This window comes from Vitis riparia, chromosome 17 (genome assembly GCF_004353265.1).
Source record: "Vitis riparia cultivar Riparia Gloire de Montpellier isolate 1030 chromosome 17, EGFV_Vit.rip_1.0, whole genome shotgun sequence".
NCBI lineage: Eukaryota > Viridiplantae > Streptophyta > Magnoliopsida > Vitales > Vitaceae > Vitis > Vitis riparia.
Window position 1 is genome coordinate 8863814 of NC_048447.1, and position 22335 is coordinate 8886148.

At 32.1% G+C, this 22335-nt stretch overlaps 2 protein-coding genes across 2 annotated transcripts; both read right to left on the reverse strand.

Annotated features, from left to right (window-relative positions):
- Positions 1 to 10313: 10313 nt before the first annotated feature.
- LOC117905233 (protein MAK16 homolog A-like) lies at positions 10314 to 14278 on the reverse strand. Its single transcript, XM_034818184.1, has 9 exons — positions 14076 to 14278; positions 13872 to 13981; positions 13522 to 13640; positions 13325 to 13422; positions 12358 to 12445; positions 12108 to 12242; positions 11908 to 12016; positions 11304 to 11446; positions 10314 to 10634 (listed from the first exon to the last, which is right to left on the reverse strand). Exons 1-9 carry the CDS (start codon positions 14135 to 14137, stop codon positions 10590 to 10592), a joined length of 909 nt encoding a protein of 302 aa, XP_034674075.1. The 5' UTR covers positions 14138 to 14278; the 3' UTR covers positions 10314 to 10589.
- Positions 14279 to 15788: 1510 nt separating this feature from the next.
- Positions 15789 to 22199, reverse strand: LOC117903998 (C2 and GRAM domain-containing protein At5g50170). The gene is made up of 9 exons (XM_034816530.1): positions 21372 to 22199; positions 19217 to 20425; positions 18908 to 19090; positions 18539 to 18822; positions 18277 to 18393; positions 17660 to 17922; positions 17374 to 17548; positions 16340 to 16612; positions 15789 to 16252 (listed from the first exon to the last, which is right to left on the reverse strand). Exons 1-9 carry the CDS (start codon positions 21718 to 21720, stop codon positions 16040 to 16042), a joined length of 3066 nt encoding a protein of 1021 aa, XP_034672421.1. The 5' UTR covers positions 21721 to 22199; the 3' UTR covers positions 15789 to 16039.
- Positions 22200 to 22335: the final 136 nt, after the last annotated feature.

The following is a 22335-nucleotide window of genomic DNA, read 5'->3' on the forward strand; positions in this document are numbered from 1 at the left end:
TGCTTCGGCTTAAGCATCGTACAAGGATGTGACCCTTTGAAAACAGCAATTAACTGCTCAAGCCCCACCCACCTCACCACACTTGTTTTGTGGGAGAATCATCTGATAGGATGGTTTTAAACCGAGAAAGTTAGACTCTTTCGATAACTCTTAGGAAGGATAATAAAAATATCTTTCAATTAAAAGCTTTTAAAATGCTTTGCTCAAGCCCCCACCACCACCACCACACTTGTTTTTTGGGAGAATTATATGATTAGTATGGGTTTAAATGTGATAATTACCGGAGAAAAAAAAAATCATCTCTTTTGATAATTCTGAGTAAGGATAATAATAGGCTTAAATATCTAAAATATTTTTCAACTAAAATCTTTTAAAATTCAAGGCATTCACTTGCTTTGTCAGAACATTTATGATGTGTGTGAGCCTCATATTTATTATAATTATTGACATTCAAATTTTAAATCAAAATTTTGGGTTCAACTATTACAATTATTATATATAATGATAGTATAATTTATTATTTAATTTTACTATTTAAAACAAAAGTACTTCTAAAAATATTTTTAAAATAAAAGTAATGTGTTTTTATGGACCCCGCATTTCTACTCATGCACTTTCATTCGATGATGAACTCGTTTTTTTATTTGATGAAAAATATGATTTTTAGAAAAGACTTGGAATCGCCACTTATTTTTGTTTTATTTTTAAAGGGTAAACGAAATAAGAAAGAAAATCCTATAACTCCTTATTTTGGAAAATGTGGTTTCTGAAAAACCAAATCAGAGCTTGGGGGGTCAGGTTACTTATCGGAAATGTACAGTAAAGACCGTAGCACCTCTCTAAGTCCCTAAAAACGGGTCTCTACTAATAAAATGAAGCAAACATCACAATTGATTAAGAAATCAATAGATACCAATGAAATAATCAAATAATAAAGCGAATCATGCATAAGAATAAGCGAAGTGAGAATGACATCATACCTTAGCAGCAATTAATAGTGTGCTACCATGGAAACAAGATTAGCTCAATTATAAAATCATCACATGCATATCAAAGAGCAAGATAAAGATCAAACAATATTCATTAAGCATAACAACTAACAATCAAAAGAGAAAACTCATATGTAGGGCCCCCACCAAAGCCTAATTGATTTTGCATGAACCAATCTCATAAATTTCATTGTTTCTGGAGTTATGAAAATTCATTCATGCTTATTAAAAATAAAGGAAAACAAAAAAAAATATTTTAAAATCAAAGAAAATTTGAGAAAAAGGTTTACCTAAAAGGAAAGACAGCAAGTTTATTTAAAAATGGGATTTTTAGCAACTTAAAATCCTAATGAATGATGAAAAGTAGTAGAATTAAAAAATATTTGAAAATCGGAGTGAAATTAAAATTATTTGCAAAAATAAAAACAAGAGTTTTGAAATTTATTTGAAAAATGAGATCTTGAAAATCATTTGAAAATTGGAGCTAGTTTCAAAAATTAAATTTAAGAATTGGAATTTTGGGAATTAAATTTGAAAAAAATTGGAATTTTGAAAATTATTTGAGAATTGAAGTTTTGAAAATTAAATTATGAATATGAATTTTGGAAATAAAATTTGAAAGAAATTGGAGTTTTGAAAATTAATTGAGAATTGGAGTTTTGAAAATTAAGTTTATGAAAATTGGAATCTTAGAAAAATTATTTGAAGATGAAATTTTAAAAATAAATAAAATAATAATAATAATAAACAAATGTGATCATTACTGGAAAAAAAAATCGTCTCTTTTAATAACTCTGAGGAAGGATAATAATAGGCTTAAATATCTAAAATATCTTTCAACTAAAATCTTTTAAAATCCAAAGCATTCACTTGCTTTGTTAGGACGGTTTGTGAGCCCCATATTTATTATAATTATTAATATTCAAATTTTAAATCAAATTTTTGGGTTTAACTATTACAAATATTATAGTGTAGACCCCCCTCAGCAGTAGGGTTTTTTTTTTTTTCTTTTTTTAGTTTATCATTTTATGCTCTTTTGCTTTTGCTTTTGGGCTTTCTCTCTCTCGGCTTCAGAACCCGAGAACGAGCTGGGGGTGGCAGCCAAAACAAGGCGGCCATAGGACGAGATGGGCAGGTCCTTTACGGCCAGATTAGACGGAAAGAGAGAGGAGGAGAAAGAGGGGAAAAAGGTTTTGTAAAGAAAGGGAACACCAGCTGGAAAGGAGGGAAAAGGGGTGACAGAGAAGGCTGGCTGCAACAAAGAGAAAAGGGAGAGAAAAAAGAGAGAAAAAGGAGAGTTTTGGCTCCTCTGGATTTTTTTTGGGGGCTGAAAATCGAAAGCGGGGGACGACACCAGCTGGAAGGCACCGCGACGAAAGAGCAAAAAGGGGGGGATCCAGAGCAAAGGGAGGAAGGGAAAAAGTGTTGGAGGACGAGGGTACCTTGCTCAAGAAGAAAACTTTCAGGTAAAATTTTCTGTGAACTCCATGTTTATTCGTTATGACATTATTATGCTAACTTCTTCTGTTAATTCCGGGATGTGATTTGTTGGTCGGTTTGGATGTCATGGATTTGTTGGTTTATTTTGCTGAATTTATCCGTGTGCGGACGTGCTCTGTTTGACTCTATTCTGGTTTTCCCTAACTCCTTCCATAAGCACCTGATGTATGAATTCATCTCTGAGCCTGATTACATAAAAATCATGCTTTGTTTCCTGTGGTTTCTTCCCCCTGTTTGTTGCTCTGTTCCTTGTTGGTTGTGGGAATGAGGTCATCGATGGCCAAGTTATCGAAACGGGGGAAGAGATTTTCAGGCGTGTGGAGATCACGCTGCACTCGCTCCAGGACCGCGCCGCTGTTGCCGCCGCGAGAAGGTGGTTCCCAGGTGTAGCAGCCAGACGCAGGGAGGGAGCTAGGATGAAGATGAAGCCCAGCCCAAGCATGCTGATGAGGCCCTCCATGCCATGCACCACCATGATGCCCAAGGCCCACTAGCTTCCTTTGAGATTCAATCTCCCCACCCTAGGCCCATTAAAGAGCTCAATTGGTAGCCATTGTCCTAAGCCCGTTTGGTCCTAAGCCCATCTCTATTATTATTTAAATCTTCAAATTCAATTAATTATTATTATTATTATTAGTATTATTATTATTATTAAATCAACTCCCAAAATCTATAGTTTAATATCCCTATTTTTATTATTATTATTATTATTATTATTATTGTCATTAGTTTTATTATTATTATTAGCGGATATTATTAATTTTAATTATTATCATTATTATTATTATTATTATTAACGAATATTATTATTATTATTGTTAACAGATATTATTATTAACGGATGTTATTATTATTATTATTGTTATTATTGTTAACAGATATTATTATTAACGGATGTTATTATTATTATTATTGTTATTATTGTTAACAGATATTATTATTAACGGAATATTATTATTATTATGATTATTAACGGATGTCACCATTATTAATTATTATTATTGCTATTATTATTATTAATTATTATTATCCTTACTATTATTATTATTATAACTATTATTATTATCATTATTATCTTTGTCATTATTATTATTTGTTCAAATTTTCAAATCTTATCATTGTTATTATTATTATTATTACTATTATTATTATTATTATCATTGTCAATGTTATCATTTGTTCAACTTTTAAAATCTTATTATTATTATTATTATTTCAAAATCTTATTATTATTATGATTATTATTAATTCAACTTTTAAAATCCTAATATTATTATTATAATTATTATTATTGTTATTATTAAAAATTCACACTCTAGTTCAATTTCCTGAAGTTCATTTATTGTTACTATTATTATTATTATTTCAATTTTCCAGTGTTTAACTTTCAAAATTCATATTCTCATAGTTGCAATTTTCCAGTTTAACTTTCAAAATCCATATTCTCATAGTTTAATTGTCCAAAGTTCTCTTCTTAAATCTAATTTTTGAAGTTTCCATTTTAGAATATATATATATATATATATATATATATATATATATTTTTTTTTAATTTCCACAGTTAATTGTCAAGATTCAAAATTTTAATCTAGTTGCCAAAGCTCCAATCTTTAAAACCTAGTTTTCAAAAACTTCAACTATCATTATTATCAATATTATCCCATTTAGTTATTTCAAAATATCCTTCCTTATACAATTCCAATTTTCCAACCTTTAAATTCAATTTCCGATTTGAAGAAATTCCAAAATTCTCGTTCATTCATTTAATCATTATATTCGTTATTATCATTGTATTTATTTATTTCAAGTTTTCCTTCTTTAAACAATCTTAATTTTCTGACTTCCGAATCCGATCCCAACTTCCGAAATTTTAATTCTCACATCCATTTATTTAATCATCATTATTTATTCACTTGCTTATCTTTAAAATTCAATCTTTAAACTACTCCTCGAAATTCCGATTTCTAAATTTAAACTCCAATTTCCAAAATTTTAATTCTCAATATCAAAATTTAATTCTCCATTATTATTTTATTTATTTATTCATTTTTAAAATTCAACCTTTTAAGAATCTTCAAATTATCCGATTCCTAAATTTAAATTCCAATTTCCGAAATTTTAATTCTCATATTAGTTTATTTAATTATCATTATTTATTTAAAATTCAACATTTTAATAATCTTCAAAATTCCAATTTCTTAATTTAAATCCTAATTCCTGAAATTTTAATTCTCACACCAATTGGTTTAATGATCATTATTTTATTTATTTATTTTAAAATTCAATCTCTGAATAAGCCATCAAAATTCTAGTGTTTAAATTTAATTACAATTTCTGAAATTTTGTTTTTCATATCAACTTATTTTATCAAAATTCCAATTCCCAAAAATTCCCATGCTCACTTCAATTTATTTAATCACTAATAGTTCATTCGTTTATTTTAAAACTTCATTTTTAATCAATTCTCTAAAACTTCCAATTTCAAAAAATTCCAAAATTCATGTTTTATTTATTTAATCATTATTTTCATTATTATTATTATTTTATTTATTTATTCTAAAATTCCATTTTAAACAATTCATTAAAATTTTCGACTTCCGAATTAAATTTCTATTTCTGAAAATTCCAATATTCTCATTAATCTATTTAATTATTATTATTTTAGTTATTTATTTTGAAATTCCATTTTAAACAATTCTTCAAAATTCCAATTTCTGAACCTAATTTCCGATTTCCAAAATTCTAATTTCTTTCAAATCTAATATCTGAAATTTCAATTCTTAAATTTAATTTTCAAGACTCCAATCTTCAAATAATTTTCGAGACTCTAATTTCCAAATAAATTTCAAAAATCTAATTTTCTCCCGAATAGTTTTAATTCCACTCTAGCTTTCAAACAATCTTTTGCTCCTCTTGACTTTAACAAGCATGAATGAACTTTTCATAATTCTGGAATAATAGAATCGGTGATATTAATTCATGCAAAATAAACGGGTTTTGGTGGGGGCCCCACATATGTGATTGATCAATTGATTGACAGATAGATCGATTTGATTATGATACATGATTGATTTATTCTGCACTATGACATGCTCGAAGTTATTCTTTAATTGTGCGCTAACCTCACTTCTTGATAGCGCTTTATAGATCACAGCCCAGGTACGCATCCACACCCGCTCGGGTCATTTTCTGTACGCATGTTTAGATTCTCACACGTGCATGATCATTCTGAGTATTCATTAATTCCCTCATCAATTGCCATGACTGTTTCGTTTTACTAGTAGAGACCCGACTTTAGGGACTTAGAAGGGTGCTACGGTCCTTACCGTACCTTCCCGATAAGTAACCTGACCCCCGAACCCGATCTGGTATTTCGTAGATTACCTTTTCCAAAACCAGGAGTCACACTTAGGGTTTTTCTTTCTTATTTTGTTTACCCTTTTAAAAATAAAACAAAAATAAGTGGCGACTCCAAGTCATTTTCTTAATCAATAAAAATCATTTTTCAAATTAAAATCGAGCTCACCATCGAGTGGGAAACGCATGAGCCGAAATGCGGGGTCCACATATAGTATAATTTATTATTTATATTTACTATTTAAAACAAAAGTACTTCTAAAAATATTTTTAAAATAAAAATTAATGTGTTTTCTTTTCTTTTCTTTTCTTTTCTTTTTCATTTTTGTATTCTAATTTTTAATTTTATTAAGAAAAAAAACAAGTTTCATAATTATATAATAAAAATGATGATTTTTTTCACATATATATATAGATTTAATTTTAAATTGATAAATTATGTTTTTGTATTAAATTCAAGAAATATAGACTATTTAAATTTTCATTTGGTTGGTCTAAAAAGAATGAGAAAATGATACAGAATGCTTAATCTTTTTTGTCTTTTATAATAAAACAATTTTTTAAAAATTATATGATTTTCCTATATTTTTTTCTTTTCTATAGTGTTTTTTTTTTCCTCCTTGAGTGGATGATGTTAATATATATGATATATTGAATATTAATATGATATAAAAAGTGATCTCTAAGATTATTACTTTTATAATAAAATATAGTGTATACCCTAAAATTTATCCCAATTTTATTTTTATATTAATTTTTAGCATAATTTTTAGCACAATTTTACTCTTAAAATTAAATCTCGATTACATATGAATTTTTTTGTCCATTCACTATTTAATTATTAGTTTTTATTATTTTGTATATTTTTTTTTTCTTTTTCTTTTCTTCCTTTTCTTTTTTCTTTCTTTTCTCACTTCTCTCAGCTTTTCTTTTTCTTTTTCATTTTTTTTCTTCCCATAGGGTTGAGCAGATTTTTTTTTTCACCCCTTTCTCTTCTACCTGCCGACACACCGCTAGTGGCTAGCCCCCATTTCTTTATTTCCCTCATTTTCCCTCCCTTACTCTCTATCCAAACACCCTTCTTTTGATTCCTTTTTATTTTCTTTTCTTTCATTTCTTTTTATTTTACTATTATTATTTTCTACTCTCCTCTCACCATATCCATTCTCTCTCCATCCACCACCCTCACCGCCATTGCCGACCACCACTAGCCACCGCCGCCCACCGTTGGCCAACCACTCCCGCCATTGCCAGCTAACAATCCGACCATCCATAGTTCTTAAAAAAAAAATTAGTAAATTTCCTTTTTACTTTATTTTGTTTTCATTTTTTTATCTTTATTTTTTTATTTTGGTATGCATAGTAATTGGTTTGGATTGTGGGCATGTTTGTGAACTTCAATTTTATTGATTTTGGCTCGTTTATTTTGGATTATGAGATATTAAATTTAGGCCTAATTTATTTTGTTTTGTAATATTTTGGGCAAGGCTAATTGTGTTGTATTTTGGTGATTAACTTGGAAAGTTTGGATTAGGGCGTATGACATGTGAGATATTTTTATTGGGTTATATTTGTTAATTTGAGTCCATCTTGATTGACGAAATTTATCGGACTAATTTGAAATTTGAATTTGAGTTTAAATATTTGTTTGAGATTTTGTACATCTTTGGAGATTTACATTTATACTATTTTTGTTTTTGCAAGGGTTCATTCTACAATTTCGTTGGCTGAGTACGGATTTATGACACGTGGAGTATGGAATTTCACAGAAGAAAGTGAAACTCGAAAAGTTGTAAATAAAGGATTGAACTTGTTGTAAGCTTGTTTGAGTATACGTTTTATTTCTCACTACTATTTGATTTTATTTTTATTGGTTTCTGTAAATATTTGTTTGTATATATTTATTGAGTGTGTACGAAATTAAATATCAAACAAATAAATTTTTTTTTTAAATAATATGAATAATTGAGTAAATATGTTTTAATAAAATAATAATTTTAAAATATTCTTCTTAATAAAATAATTTTTTATTAATAAAAAATAGAAAAATTCTTTTAGAAAAATCCAAAAAAAAATTGTCTTTAAAAGAATTTGAAAATTTGTTTTTAATAATAATTGTCCAAAAATTTTTATTTTGTAAATAAAGTTTCTCTGTTTGATAAAAATTGTCCAAAAATTATTTTGTAAATAAAGTTGTCCCAAAAATTAATTTTTAATTAAAAACTCTTTTGCACATAAAGTTATATTTTTTTTAATAATTCATATTAGTCACTTTTCTTAAATGAAAATAAATCGAAATACTTTTTTTTTTTTAATAAAATTGTAAAAATTCATTCATTTATGTAAAAGTAAGTAAAAATAATTTTTTATTGTCAAATTAAAATTTTGTAATAAATTCTTTTGATATAATAAGTGTAAATAACTTTTTTGAAAATTGAATACAACTAAATTGAAAAAATAAATTGACTTTTTTTTAAAATAAATAAATTGAAATCACTCATTCAAAATCATTTTTAATAAAATCCTTTGAAATTTCTTGAAAACTATTTTTTTTTAATATTTTTTTTATTTAGTTTAATAAATCATTTTGCATAATTATCTTGTTTTTTATTTTGTGTATTCTTGTAATTAGATTTCATCATTATTTTTGTGTATATTGATTTTCACCATGACTTGTATATATTTTTTTGCATGATTATTTTTCTTGGTATCCATAATTAATTAATTAATTGTCACTATTCCCTTAATTTGTTTAGTAGAGATCGTACGTATAGGGATTTAGAAGGGTGCTACGACTCATCATCGTACTTTCCCAATAGGTAACCTGACCCCCGGATTCAGATTTTGTTTGTGCAGACATATCTTTTCCAAATAAGGAGTCACATAGGGTTTCTTTTCTTATTTTGTTTTCTCTTTGAAAAAAATTAAAATAAGTGGTCAAGTCTTTTTCTAAAAATCAATTTTTTACAAATAAATGAAAAGCGAGTCTCGCCATTTGAGTTGGGACGCACGTGAAAAACGCGGGTCCACATATAGGTACGAAAAATATATGTTATAATTACAATATAAATACACATACATTACAATAAATTACAATAAAACCTAATTGGGAAAATTTTGAATTTTTTATTTTATTTATAAAAGTGATAGCTTTGTATGATCATAGCTATTTCATAACATACTTATATAATGAGTCATTTCTAAAAATAAATGAAATACTAATTTGAATTCACAAGACTCGTAGCTTTTTTCTTTTTATATATACATAAATTATTAAACAATTTCAATGCACTATGTGAATGGTTTTAATATACCGATAATGATGTGTTAATACCAATAAGGTGTGAATAAACATTTTTAGAATAATTACTTTTATAATGAAATATAAATACGACATAAATGCATTATACTTATAATACAAATACACTAACGTTAAAATATATTACAACATAATTTAATTTATTTTTGTTTTATTTTTTCTCGTGTTATATTACCCAACCAAATAGTTGTCTGTTATTTCATTAAATAGTTCTATGTTATTCAATTGAATATTTATATATTATTGATGAGTGCTCCTAAAAAATAATTATTCATTTTATTAGGTTAACAAAGTTTTTAATTATATGTTATATATATAAAACGACATGATAATCTTAAGATGTAGTTTTTATTTATGAGATATTGAAAATTATTATTTTTTACCAGATCCTCTAAAAAATTGCAATTTTTTTGAAAAAAAAAAGTGTATTTCAAATAATATAATTTATTTTATATATATATATATATATATATATATTTTTTCTTTTTCATTCAACCCCATTACTAAAGGAGTAAAAAAAATGACAAATTTATTGAATGTAGCATATTGATGTGATAATATAAAATAATTTATAATTAATACAAAATAATAAACTAGATTAATAATGTACAGATTATTAGATTATTTTTATGAAAATTCTAACTTTCAATGACACTTATCATTTCCAAGTCCATTCAAGTAAATAATAAAATTATTTTTATCATGTAAAACTTTATTATACAGCCCATTGATAGTTGTGAAAAACAATTTTTTTGGACATAAAATATGCACTGTTACCTAATCATCATGTATGGGGCATATTATTGATAATCTCAAAATTATTTATAGGTAATATAGAAAACATATTTAATAGTAAAATTATTTAAAGATAAATGACATTTTTCAATAATTATCACATCGAGTCAACCCTATCTTTTGCAAATTCAATTGTAATATAATTAGACCCATCACCCACCATTCCATTTATTAGTGTTTCACCACCCACCTCATCTCTCCTCAAAACATATTTTAACATCATAAAATAAAAAACAATTTTTTTATTTGCAAATCTAGAAAACATGGCACCATCAAAAACATTTTTTTAATCATTTCGAATATTCCATAGACTTTTATTGTATAAAACATTTAAGAATAATTTTTAAAAACTGTTTCGAGAACAGAAGACTCCTGAATTGAATCACAGCACACAACACTGAATGGCCTCAGATAATAATTTTCAACTCCATATTGTTATACAATCACCATTTTCATGATTACCCCCTAACAAAATCGAGCTTGGGACTAATATTAGTCACAGGCATCCAAAACTCTTTCTTTCTCTGGCTGTTTCCCCCTCCTTGGTAAGGTTCATCGATCTGTGATGACTGATGAGGATAATTGTTGTCATGCTGTAAGTGGATTGAAGATCCAAATCACAAGCTCCTTCATTGGATTGCCTTCTGTCTTTCATCAGTTCCTTCATGTTCAACCTGATGAAAATATTCAAAAAATAAAATAAAACCCATTATTTTTACTATTCGACTTCAATTAGCTGGACAACACTCAAGTGATCAAACTAATCACACAACGAAGTAGTAAAATTCAAGGACCATCATCATTTCACACCACTGGGAATTTGGATGCTCAGTGACTCAGAGATCTCTAGCAATCTGAATTAGAGTAATGGATGGCAATAATACTACCACTTCACATGGTCCAACTTCATACCACTCTTGCTTGTTTGGTTTCAGAAAAGTTTTAAAGAGAAAAAATACTTTTCTTATGTTTGATTTTACCATAGAAAATCGTAAAGAAAGTCAAAGATAACGAAAATTAGTTAGAAACTTATGCATTTTCAAATTACTTAATTTTTTTATAGAAATGTTAAAATAGGATAAATGAATTTGAAATAATATATAAAAATAATTTATTGATTTTAAATTTATTTTTTATTTTGCTTCTACTTTTCCTCTTTATTTTCTTTTCCTCAAATTTTCTGAGAACTAAAATTGCATACGGGTCTCTTGCTTAAGAATATTTTCAAAAAAAACAAAAACAAATTATCAGAATCATACTCTAAAAAGGAAGAAACATCGTCAGGGTTGACTGGTTACATATCTTAAGTTACCATACTTGCATAATTCGAAACAGATATTTACCTCAACAAGTACCCTCGGTCTCTTTTTCAAATTTGCGCCTCGTTCATCTTTGTCAAGCTTTCCATGAGCTGACCCAGATCCTCTTCTCACTCTCTTTCGGTCAATTAAATCCATCTCCTCATCATCTTCACCCATATCATCATCTGCAATATTACTTTTTAAGTATTTGAGCCAGGCTAGCATATATTGTCCTATTATATGCAAACTTACACATTGGCATCGAAGTGATGCGTTGTCACGTACCAAGGGTGGTCATGGGTAGAAGTGGATTAAATTTCAGATATTCACCTATCATAGGACATGCTATATTGAATCAACAGTTTAGTTATTGACAAGGACAGCATAAAGAGGATGTAAATGTCTACTTTTTGCAACTCTTTCCCTTTTTATTCCAACTTTTTCTTCACCACTTCATTATTGCACTTCTTTTTCTAAGATTATTACCTTTTGCAACTTCTTTTTATGCAACACAAATCATTTGCACTGGTTGGTCATGAAATGTAGGTATCTGTGATCATTTGCATGCATTTATGGGGAGATATAGGATGATTATGCATTTTCATTATAACATCAAATGCACAGGAAAACATAAAATTGGATTTACCGAGATCTTCATCCTTGAGAGACTCATCAATCTCAGGGCCACCAAAATCTTCAATATCATCTTCTTCTTCAAGTTCTTCATAGCCTTCAACATATTCAATTTCAGGCTCCTGCTTTCAATAGTAGATCTTCAGTATAGAAGAAAGAAAAAAAAATTGTTTTGATATATATATATATATATATAAGCCTAAACCACTTTACCTCCTCTTCTTCATCTTCACTAGCAGCTTGTAGTCCTTCCATATCAAGAACTTTATTATATTCTTTAACAGGATAGTTGTATATGTCACCATAAACTCCACGCTTAAGACGTTCCAGCAATTCTTTCTCAATGCTCTGCAAAAGTATTAGTGAGTATTCTTTATACATACATACATACATACATACATATATATATATATATATATATATATATATATATATCTATCTATCTCAAGCAAAGAATGATAACCTTGTCCAAAACCGCAGCTTTTTCGGCCTTTTCCTCTCTTCTAGCCTCTCTCTTCTTCTCTTTCCTAGGTGTGGTCATTATCTTCTCCCTGTTCAATGACATTCAACGCCAAATCAAAGTGCAGAAATAAACTTACTCATCCTCACAATGCGGAACAGCAGCATGTATAAACAGTTAAACCAATCAAGAAAAAAAATGAAAATGAAAGCAAAATCATGCACCACTCGATAACATAACCTTAAAACTCCAGCAAGTCACCAGCAACTCTGCTTTCAAGTAAAATAAACCTAAAGAAGAAACCGATGACCCAACCTCTCCCTTATAACCATATTACTTCATTTTTTTCTTAAGCATAATGTTTTTCAAACTCCATCTTAGTTATGATTTTTCTAACCGTGATGTTTTTTAAACTCCATCTCAGTTATGGCTGCCATTTAGTAATGGAGTAACACCATGCCGGTGTATGATTTTATTATAACAATTTTGAATAACATAGTTTTGAATTACCCACATTTGAGCAAATATTTACCAACGATTCACTTCTACTGGATACCTTTTCTAATTAAATATCTTAATCATAGCATCTCTTTGTCCATAACATCCATTTTCCATCCTTCCGGCTTGAACCTTAGAATGCTTGTTCTTTAACCACTAGTGTAATGTTGAATGAAATAGGTTATTAACACACGGGCTTACTCTCCCTAATATCTAATCCTCTATGGAGCACTCTTCATGACTTAAATTTCCATAAAAACTGTTAGAGTACTTCACTTATCATGAATCAATTTTCAAAATTTAGCCATAGGGTAAAAAAAAAAAGAAAGATAAATAAGCAAACCAACTCAAAATTAATAAACTGTTCCATATTAGCTATCAACAGAATCAATTTTCTCTAATGTTGAAAATCGTGATGATTATCTCACGTAAAACATATCAAAAGGAGTTACTGAAAAGAGAAGACATGGACCTTGTTTTCAATGCAAGCTTCCTCATGCGAATTCGCATCTGAGTCATTTTAGTGAGACGCTGCTTTGTTTTGTGAACAAGCAACTTCGGCCAAAACATCTGTTAAAACCAAATATAGATTAAGCAATCGGTGTCCTCCAAAAACTTCGATAAAGAGTAAACAAAAACCCTATGAAATTGCAAGGAGAAGTAGAATACTAGATGCTTGTCAATAAGCTCAAGAGCCTTTCCGTAGTTTCGTGGCAATTTAACCCGTTCCCATAATTTGTTTGGCATATGGGCTCTTTCAATGGTTTTCATGTATAGATAAAACACTCCTGCACAAGAACCAGAGACCAATCATTAACATAGTCAGCCACATACAGCTTTGATCTAAAGAAGTAAATTTAATAAAGAGGAAACAATCCATAAATCACATGACTGATAAAACTATTCAAGCAGTCTGCTAAACTTGATCTACAATGTACAGTCCGCCCTAATCCAAAACCTTCAATTTTTAACCAAATAAATTATGAATTATATTTACAAAAAAGGGGGAAAACACGTACCATCATGGTCTCGAATTGTGGCGTAGCGACTATTGGCCAGAGGGCAGGAACTGCGATTGCAAATCCCAGTTACGTTATAGGGATTACGGCAAAAGTTCCCAGTTGTGATTCTGCAACACAACACCGAAAAAATACCACATTGAATCAACTGACTCAATGAAAATATAATCAGAAACAAAGGGTACGAAGGAAGATAAAGTTTACTTGGTCATGAAACTGCAGTGGTTGTGCCTGATGACCTGCCATATCACTTCGTCGTGTTGCATCTTTCACCTCTATTCCAGAAGAAAGTCTGGTTTGTATAGGAGGAAGGGAAGGGAAAAAAATGCCCTCGATCCAAAACCGGAAGGGTTTTTGGATTTTTAGGGTTTTGTGAAAGAGTCGGAAAGTTATGTTTATATGCTTCGATATGAAAAATATATGGTTTTTGAAACCATATAACTCAAATATGGGTTTTGTCTAGTAATAAAAAAAATATTATAGATTATTATTTACTGTTTACATTTTGATTTCCGAAATTACCCTCGAAATATTATTATTATTATTTTTTGCTTTTTTTTTTTCCCTCCCTGAGTTTTAGTATCTGCCGCCGCTCTCCCGTTCATTTTCCGGGAACCATGCAAACCAAAAAAATTGCTTTTTTTTTTGGCTCCCGTGTTTTCTGGATCTCCCCCCGCATTCTTTTTCACCCTCGTTTGATTTCCGAGAAAATCCATACAAAAACCCCCAAGGCAAACCAAAAAAATTGCATTTTTTGTCTCCATGAGTTCTCTGGATTTGTCGTCGCCGCCTGCTCCCGTGTTTTCAACTGCCGCCGCCTGCTCCCGTGTTTTCAACTGCCGCCGCCTCCACCCTCCGCCCCCTGGCATTCGTTTTCCGGGATGGTTGCAAACCAAAAAAATTGCTTTTTTTTTTGCTCCCGTGTTTTCTGGATCTGCCGCCGCCGTCCCCCACCCCCCCTGCAATCGTTTTCTGCCGCCGCCCCGCCCCACCCCCCGTTCGTTCTCCGGGAAAATTCATCCTCGTTTGCTTTCCGAGAAAATTCATGCAAAACCCCGAGGGAAACCAAAAAAATTGTTTTTTTTGGCTCCCCGTGTTTTTTGGATCTGCTGTGCGCCCCCAAGAGAAAAAAAAAATATTTCCGGTAGGGAGACCCTTAACCCCTGAGAGAAAGAAAAAAAATTTTCCGCCAGGAGACTTTAAGGGTAATTTCGGAAATTAAAATATAAACAGTAAATAGTGCATGAATCCTATAATATTTTTCTTATTACCAACTAAAACTCATATTTCAGTTATATGGGTTTCCAAAACCATATATTTTCCGTATAAACACAAACTTTCCCATGTTTTATTATCAGTGACACGTATTTAGATTATTAAATTTCCTCACCTTATTTTCGAAGAAATTCTCAAAAATTATGTGAGGAACGATGTAATTTATACATTAAATAATGAATAAGTATTGTAAAATTTAAAATTAATTAAAAAAAATAGAAGCTCCTAATTTTAAAACCAATTGACTTTGATTTATATATATTACTTATCAATATTTTTATAATCGGATCGATTATTGAACATAAAAAGTTAATAGTTCATAATTCATTAGTTGAATGGATGATTGAACCACGGTTCAACTCATAAATATATTATTATATATTATTAAAATTAAAAATCAATAATATTTAATTTTTATTTTATGCATAAGTATAAATGTATTAATATTTTAAAATTTAGCTAATTTTAAATATAAAATACAAGTTTGCTAATTTTTTATATCTCACCTTAAATTTAGCTATGAATAATGTAATCAAACAAACCAATGTTGAAATGTTCAAACTCACTAGTCCGGATGAAAAGTTCATCGAGCCTAATACAACATCAAATAAAGTAACTATCATGGAAAAATGTTCCATTAGCTAAAATTTACTAGTTCACAATTTTTTATTGGATTAAGGACTTGATAATATCATTTCTGAAACAGGATTTCGGGTTTAGAGTGTAAAAATCACAACTAAGGAATGCTTTATGATCACATTCACGTAACATTAGAATACAAAAAATGAGGCAGAGAGTAAAAAATGTGAACCCCATTGATGGCTGTGAACTTTGAACACTATCAACCAGAAGTAGTTGAGCATCTTCCAATTGCTACCACTCTGCACTTTACTTCAGGGGGAACTATCTTGTGGGCAATTCAGTAGAGCCTCTCTCTCAACCAGTTCAATCATTTCCTTCAATCTACGCGTGAACTTTTCGGTTATGTTTCTAGTGATTCTCTGCTGGAAAACCGTGCTTTTCAGCCACAGTATCTCCATGTGGACATCGCATTTACATTTACCAGGAGCAAGGCCAAAGTTCTCAATCTGGTACCTAAAATGTACCTGCATGGAAGAGAAGAAGATTTGCAACTGCCAACAGTAAAAGAAGGAATCTGAAATCAAATGGATGTCCAAGTTGCGGTCACCTACCCGGAAATGGTCACCAAATGGGATGTCGTGTAGAGCCATAACCTCATTCAGAATCCAACCATTGTCATTTCCAATAGGAGATTTTTGCTGTGTGCAGGTAACTTCCCCTCCAAAGATTGAGACATGGCGGTTGAATTTGAAACAGAGATGTCGTTCATATAGGTCAGGCTTTACAGTTTCCCAACCAGTAGCCTTGTAATTTAGATAGCCTGACTTTTCGATAATTTTGTGCTCCAAGTTTCCTCCATCAAACATTTCCATCAGTGATTTTATCTGCACCATCGCCAGCAAAGATTCAATGCCAAAAAACAGATACAATAAATTATGATACTAAATGCACCTGAGATAAAAATGAACCTAGTACCAGAATCAAGGAGAAGTCCCTTCCGATAAGCACAAAAAAAGAAAAAGAAAAAAAAGAGGGTGTGGAACACCTTGAACCCTATCCCAAAGACTGTACATATTGATTTTGGTTGATAAAGACCAAACTGTGAGGTACCTAGTGGGAACTAGGCCTCTTCTTTTCTTTTTTCAGTTTTGTGAGTTGAGGGGTGAGGGAAGGAAAAAAGCTTAGGGGTAGAGAGCTTCTGTTTTCTCTTATGTTTTTGTGGATATCAGTTCATGTGGTGGGTTGGAGTAATAGCTTTAGTGCGGCAGTGTAGGAGTGTCCAATGCCAAATTCAGTAGTTCAGTTAAAGTAGAAACATATTAGGTATTTTAAGGTTTGAAATCAATCTCCAGTCTGTATATCCAGGCTTATGATTAATATGGACCCCAGCTCATGGCATCTTGATGCATAGTTCTTGTACCATATGAATCTCCACAATGGAGCTCTCTCTGCCCACCTTCACCTGTGGCTGTGGATGGCAATTTGAAGAAGCACATTTACTCCCATCTTTTTGTGTTTCTCTGTTTATCTCAGCAATTTTTTTTATGGTGAAAATAAGCCAAAGGATGAATTTCCACAAAACAAATATCCCATAAGACTAAACAAAGCAATGGAGAAGCAATTGGGAAGAGAATAAGCCACTTACATCAATAGGGAGTTCCGCAGAGTAAACTTTGGACATCTTTGCCTCTTCAACATTGAAAACAGATCCAGGGTCTTCAAGAACAAGAGAACTCCCATCTTCATCCTGCTGCTCGTCTGCAATTTGTGCTTTCTGCTCTGGGGTCAATGTTCTTGTTCTCCACAAGGCCATAATCGTCCTGTTAGTACAACACTTTTAGTTGAACCCTTCAATAAATAAAAATAACATGGAAATAAGAAAACCATATTCATTTTTGAGTACCAAGTGAAACATTATCCAACAATGCTACCTGCTGGCTACATTGAACGACACAAATGATTGAAAATAGAATTTCAGCCTTCCTTCTTCATCTTGAGACTTTGCACCATGCCTAGCATCAAGACCTCGACCTTTCCGCAGAATTATCACCAGCGAAGGGCTACCCAAAGATGCTAGGGATGGGGGATGAACTTGAATATCTTCAATATCCTCCCAAAGAAAGAAAAATTTGGTTTTGTGTCCAAACAAGTTGGCATAAAACCCAACAATTCTTGCAGACAGAAAGAGTCGACCCTGCACCAAAAAACCATCACAACCTTAAACCATGGAAACTCGAACATAAGAAAGTAAATCAGGTAATCAATACTATTTATAATTTTAAATGAAACATGTTAACTCAGGTGTTTGCACATAGCATGAAAATCTGCCATTGCTGTCTACAGACCACTTAGAATTGGGGCCATTTGTTTTTGCAAGCATTTAGATGATTGTATTTGTCTTCCTCAAGGGTTGCTATAATGAGGACATGAATGCCTTCATTTAGCAGGTTGAATTCTTTACTGTATCCTTTAGTCAACATTAAAAACTACTAAAATGACCAATTTTAAGAGTTCATGTTAACATGATAGCCATAACCATTAGTAGCACCTGCAAAGGCACTTTTCGCTTCAGGTAGCATGTGAAGTCATTGATAAGAAATTCTTCTGGTGGCAATCCAAACAGTGCCAGAAACGTTGAATTCCTGTGAGGTGACTGGAGGGTTATCTGGAAAGTACCCAGAATGGAGTTAGGTTTATGTTATTCTGAGGAATAAAATCAAAGCGCAAAAAATATCTATACACCATCAAGATTGCAAATTCCAACATAGATTACTACAAAACAGAAAAAAAAAAAACAATTGTTCATTTACCTTCTTTCCAACTTCCTTTTCCATCTTTGCTAAATACTCTTTAATTGTTTCAACTCCATTGTTATTGTCCAAAAAAATTCTTAAGTGTAACTTTGACTGTGATGACTGAGCAAGCTTTCCTTCAAGGGAGACCCACATGTCTGCCAGTTCTGTAGAAGTATGTCTTAGGAAATTGATTTCAGCATGTCCAAGTGAGGCTGCCTCATCAAATGGGCCATCAAAATCAAAAACTTCCACATCGAGCACTGCAGGAGGCTCTTCCATAGCATCAAACTCAAGTATCTCTGCAAGACTAATCCAGTGAGCCAAGGATAGGGAGATGATAATAAAAGAATGTCAAAAAAACACTAATCAAAACGAAAGGCATACCATTCCATTGAGGATCATGAGTTTGAAGCTTGACAGAGCTTGTTCTTGTTTTACCATTGCAGGTGAAAACCACATAGGGATCTGACAACCCAGTTGAATCCAAGGAAGCTAAATTAATCCCCTCGATCAATGCAACAGTAAGCACCCATCCATCACCTTGGGCTTTGACACCATGATCACTTCCTGTAATAGATGGACAATAAGAATAGATCCTGGTAAAAGGTTACAGGAATAAGTGACTCAGAGTATGAAGCTGAATCAGATTCAAAGAAATTGAGAATATAAATTTGAAGTTGTATAGCATGTTACCTCTTTGGAATCTAGCTTGCACAAAATGTAATATCATGGCATAAACACGCTCCAATTGAATGACTAGAATTCCACAAGTGATAAGCTCCCCAAAACTGTCAGGTAAATCAAGACCACTGAATTCCAAACCTTGTTGTTCACTACGAACAGAGAGTAGAATGTGCACCAGGATATAAATGACCATAAAAAAGGCAGAAACTACAGTGAAATTCCAGAAGTACTCAGTTGCCAACTCCCAATCTGACTGTGGCTCTGTTTGCAAAGTTGCCAACATCTGATCTTTGTCTAATGAATCTATGGAACCCAGTGTCTTAAAATTCTGAGCAAGCAGATTTGCAAACTGGTCAAAACTCTCCTTCAATCCCTGCCGAGCTCCTCCTTCAATCATGCCTCTCATTATTGTGTTCTGGGAAAAGCTCAGACCCCAGGACACTACAAGATGAGAGGATTCTTCTCCTGAAGATAGCTCCGGTCCAGGCATTATTTTGTAAAGCAACTTAACCTTGAATGAATTTCCATATGGAACATCTGGAGTATCCACATTTACCAAGACAGCAAATTCTCTACCATCTGCTTTAATATATGTTTGCTCCTCCAAGGCGTCAACAGCCTTGACTAATTTCGTTGCAGCTTGTGTATAGCTAACAACTCGTGTTAAACATGACAACTCCCCTGATTTCCAAGTCCAAGGCCCCTCTTTCATGTTTGTTGTTCTCTGAAGTTCTGCCAGATCTTGCCTGAACTGTGAATTGGGTGCAAAGAGAAGCATATTAAGAACTTTAGATGCCACAATATAAGTCTGATCAAGAAGAATGCCCCCCTGCAGGTTCTCTGGCATTTCTTGTTCTCCATTCCTAGACTGCATCAACTCAATAGCTTCTTCAAAGCTACAACAGGAGGGTCGTTGTTCCTCGATGCAATCCTCATAATCAGAAGGTATACTGGATACCTCTGAGGAGTCATCCATTTTTGAGGTTTCCTCATTCTTACCGAGCAGCTTCTCTAAGCGGCTCGCAATAGCCTTCATCAACTGTTTCCCTTCTGGAACCTTCCAGGTTGAAGTCTTGGAGCTGACAATATCTTCAGATTCAACTAGTCCTTCCCATTCTTTCAAGTCCCTAGTTTTGACCCTTGAATGTGCATATTGGGGGTGATCAGCAGTAGTGTCTTGACTTCTTCCATGCAGAGAAATAGTAAGAAGAATTTTCCCTGCTTGGGGTAGGTCAAGATTTCATAAATATGGAATGGAAAAGTATCACAACACCGAAGCAAAGCACAAATCAGTAAGTATGTACTGCCTCTAATGCTGTGAGACAGCTTTCAATGAGAAACTGAGCCAAAGGTTGCCAATGATGGTGAGTATTGTTTTATATATTTTTGTAATGACTTTCAATTATCATTGTTCACATCAAGTTTATTAAGAGTAGACTCCTTTATTTTTCTGGAAATTAACAAGGGGAAGGAAGAAAGGTGCTAAAAATGAACCCTTATTAATCCCTAAAAAGCTAGAATGATGATCCTAAAAAGACCCCTTGTTTGAGGAAAAATACAATGAAAACCCAAGCTAAAAGAGCTCAATTCAAAAGCAGTTGCCTACTTTCTTTCCAGAAAATGAATTAAAACAACCTCATGTGAGGGAAGTCGGCAATCAATAATGGAACCACTATAGGCAAGTTTTCCGAATCATCAGCCTCAATTCACACTGCTTAACGATGTAAAGAAACGAAAATTGACTTAGCAACCAAATGGGGTTGTTCCAAACCCTACTCAAAACCTAATGAAACCAACTGAATTTCCATGGGAAGGGGGGGAAGGGAATTCCATGATTCATAATTTCTTCACAGAATACAAATTTCATTCAACTATATACAGTATCCACAAATCCAGCATTTAAATCCAGTGTATAAAAACATTATACAAACACACTTTTCAGAATTCAACCGAACAATGTCACAGTGCTTATTGTCATTCCTTTTTCTTGTTATTAGGCATGGAATTGGCTCCAATTTTTCATAATTATATAAACCCTAATAACATGGAAATGCCCCTAATTCAACAACAAATGCAATTGTTCCACTCAAGGTTGAAGACAGTATAACCACCAAAAATAAAAAAATAAAAATAACAGAAATAAAAAACAAAAACAAAAACTAACCATATTCCTTGCTGATAAATTTCCCACTTCTACCCCTTTCAAGAGAAAACCAAGTGGGCGGCAAGGTCTGATTCTCTTTTGCTAGCACCGCCGAAACAGGAATACGAACACGACCCACTAATTCATTGGAGGAGTTGAAGAATCCGGAGTCATCATCATGGTGAAGTACAGAGAGAATGAGCTCACCACCCATGTCATGAACCCTGAACGCAAACTCCTCATTCCAAACCGGGTTTCTGCTCCTCCTCAACACTCTAGTCTTGGACTTGAACTTCCCCAGCTGAAGCTTCACATAGGAGTCCTCCACACACAAGTCCCTACCCTCCAACACGTACGCATAAAGCCTCATTCCTGCAAATACTTGCAAACAAACTAGCACCCAAAAAGCACGAAATGCTGGTTTTAACAGGTGGTGGAATATGGGGAGGAGAGAAGTCTAGAGAAAACGTGGATGGGAAAACAGAGTGACACGCAGAGAACGGAAAGGTGTGGGAGTGAGAGTCGTTACTTTAGAAGACGGTTATCTCAGCAATGTTGTTTTGTACAGTGTTGGTATTCGAAATTCAATTTCCCAAACGGTTTTGGTTTTGATCCGAGCTTGTGGGTGATGGCGCCAGGGAAGATTTTGACCATTTTGGTTGTGGGATTTGGGCTTTACTGTAAATGGGAAATCAATCTGCATTTATTGGAAATCGTGGGAGTTATCTTCTTGAGTAGTTGTGTCATGTGTGAAAGTTTGGGGAGTAACAAGCAACAAGGTGACGTTGAAGCATGATTTGGTCTGTATTTTGGGTTTGGTTCGATGGAATGACAGCCTCCCGCACACGCACCGCCTTCGGGTTGCGTGTGGGAAAAGCGAAATGGCATTTGCCATCGAGAGGTAGGGCGATTTTTGTTGGTAAAACCAAGGATGAAAATTTATTTTAAGAAGAAACTTAAAATTCATCCAAACTCATAAAAATAT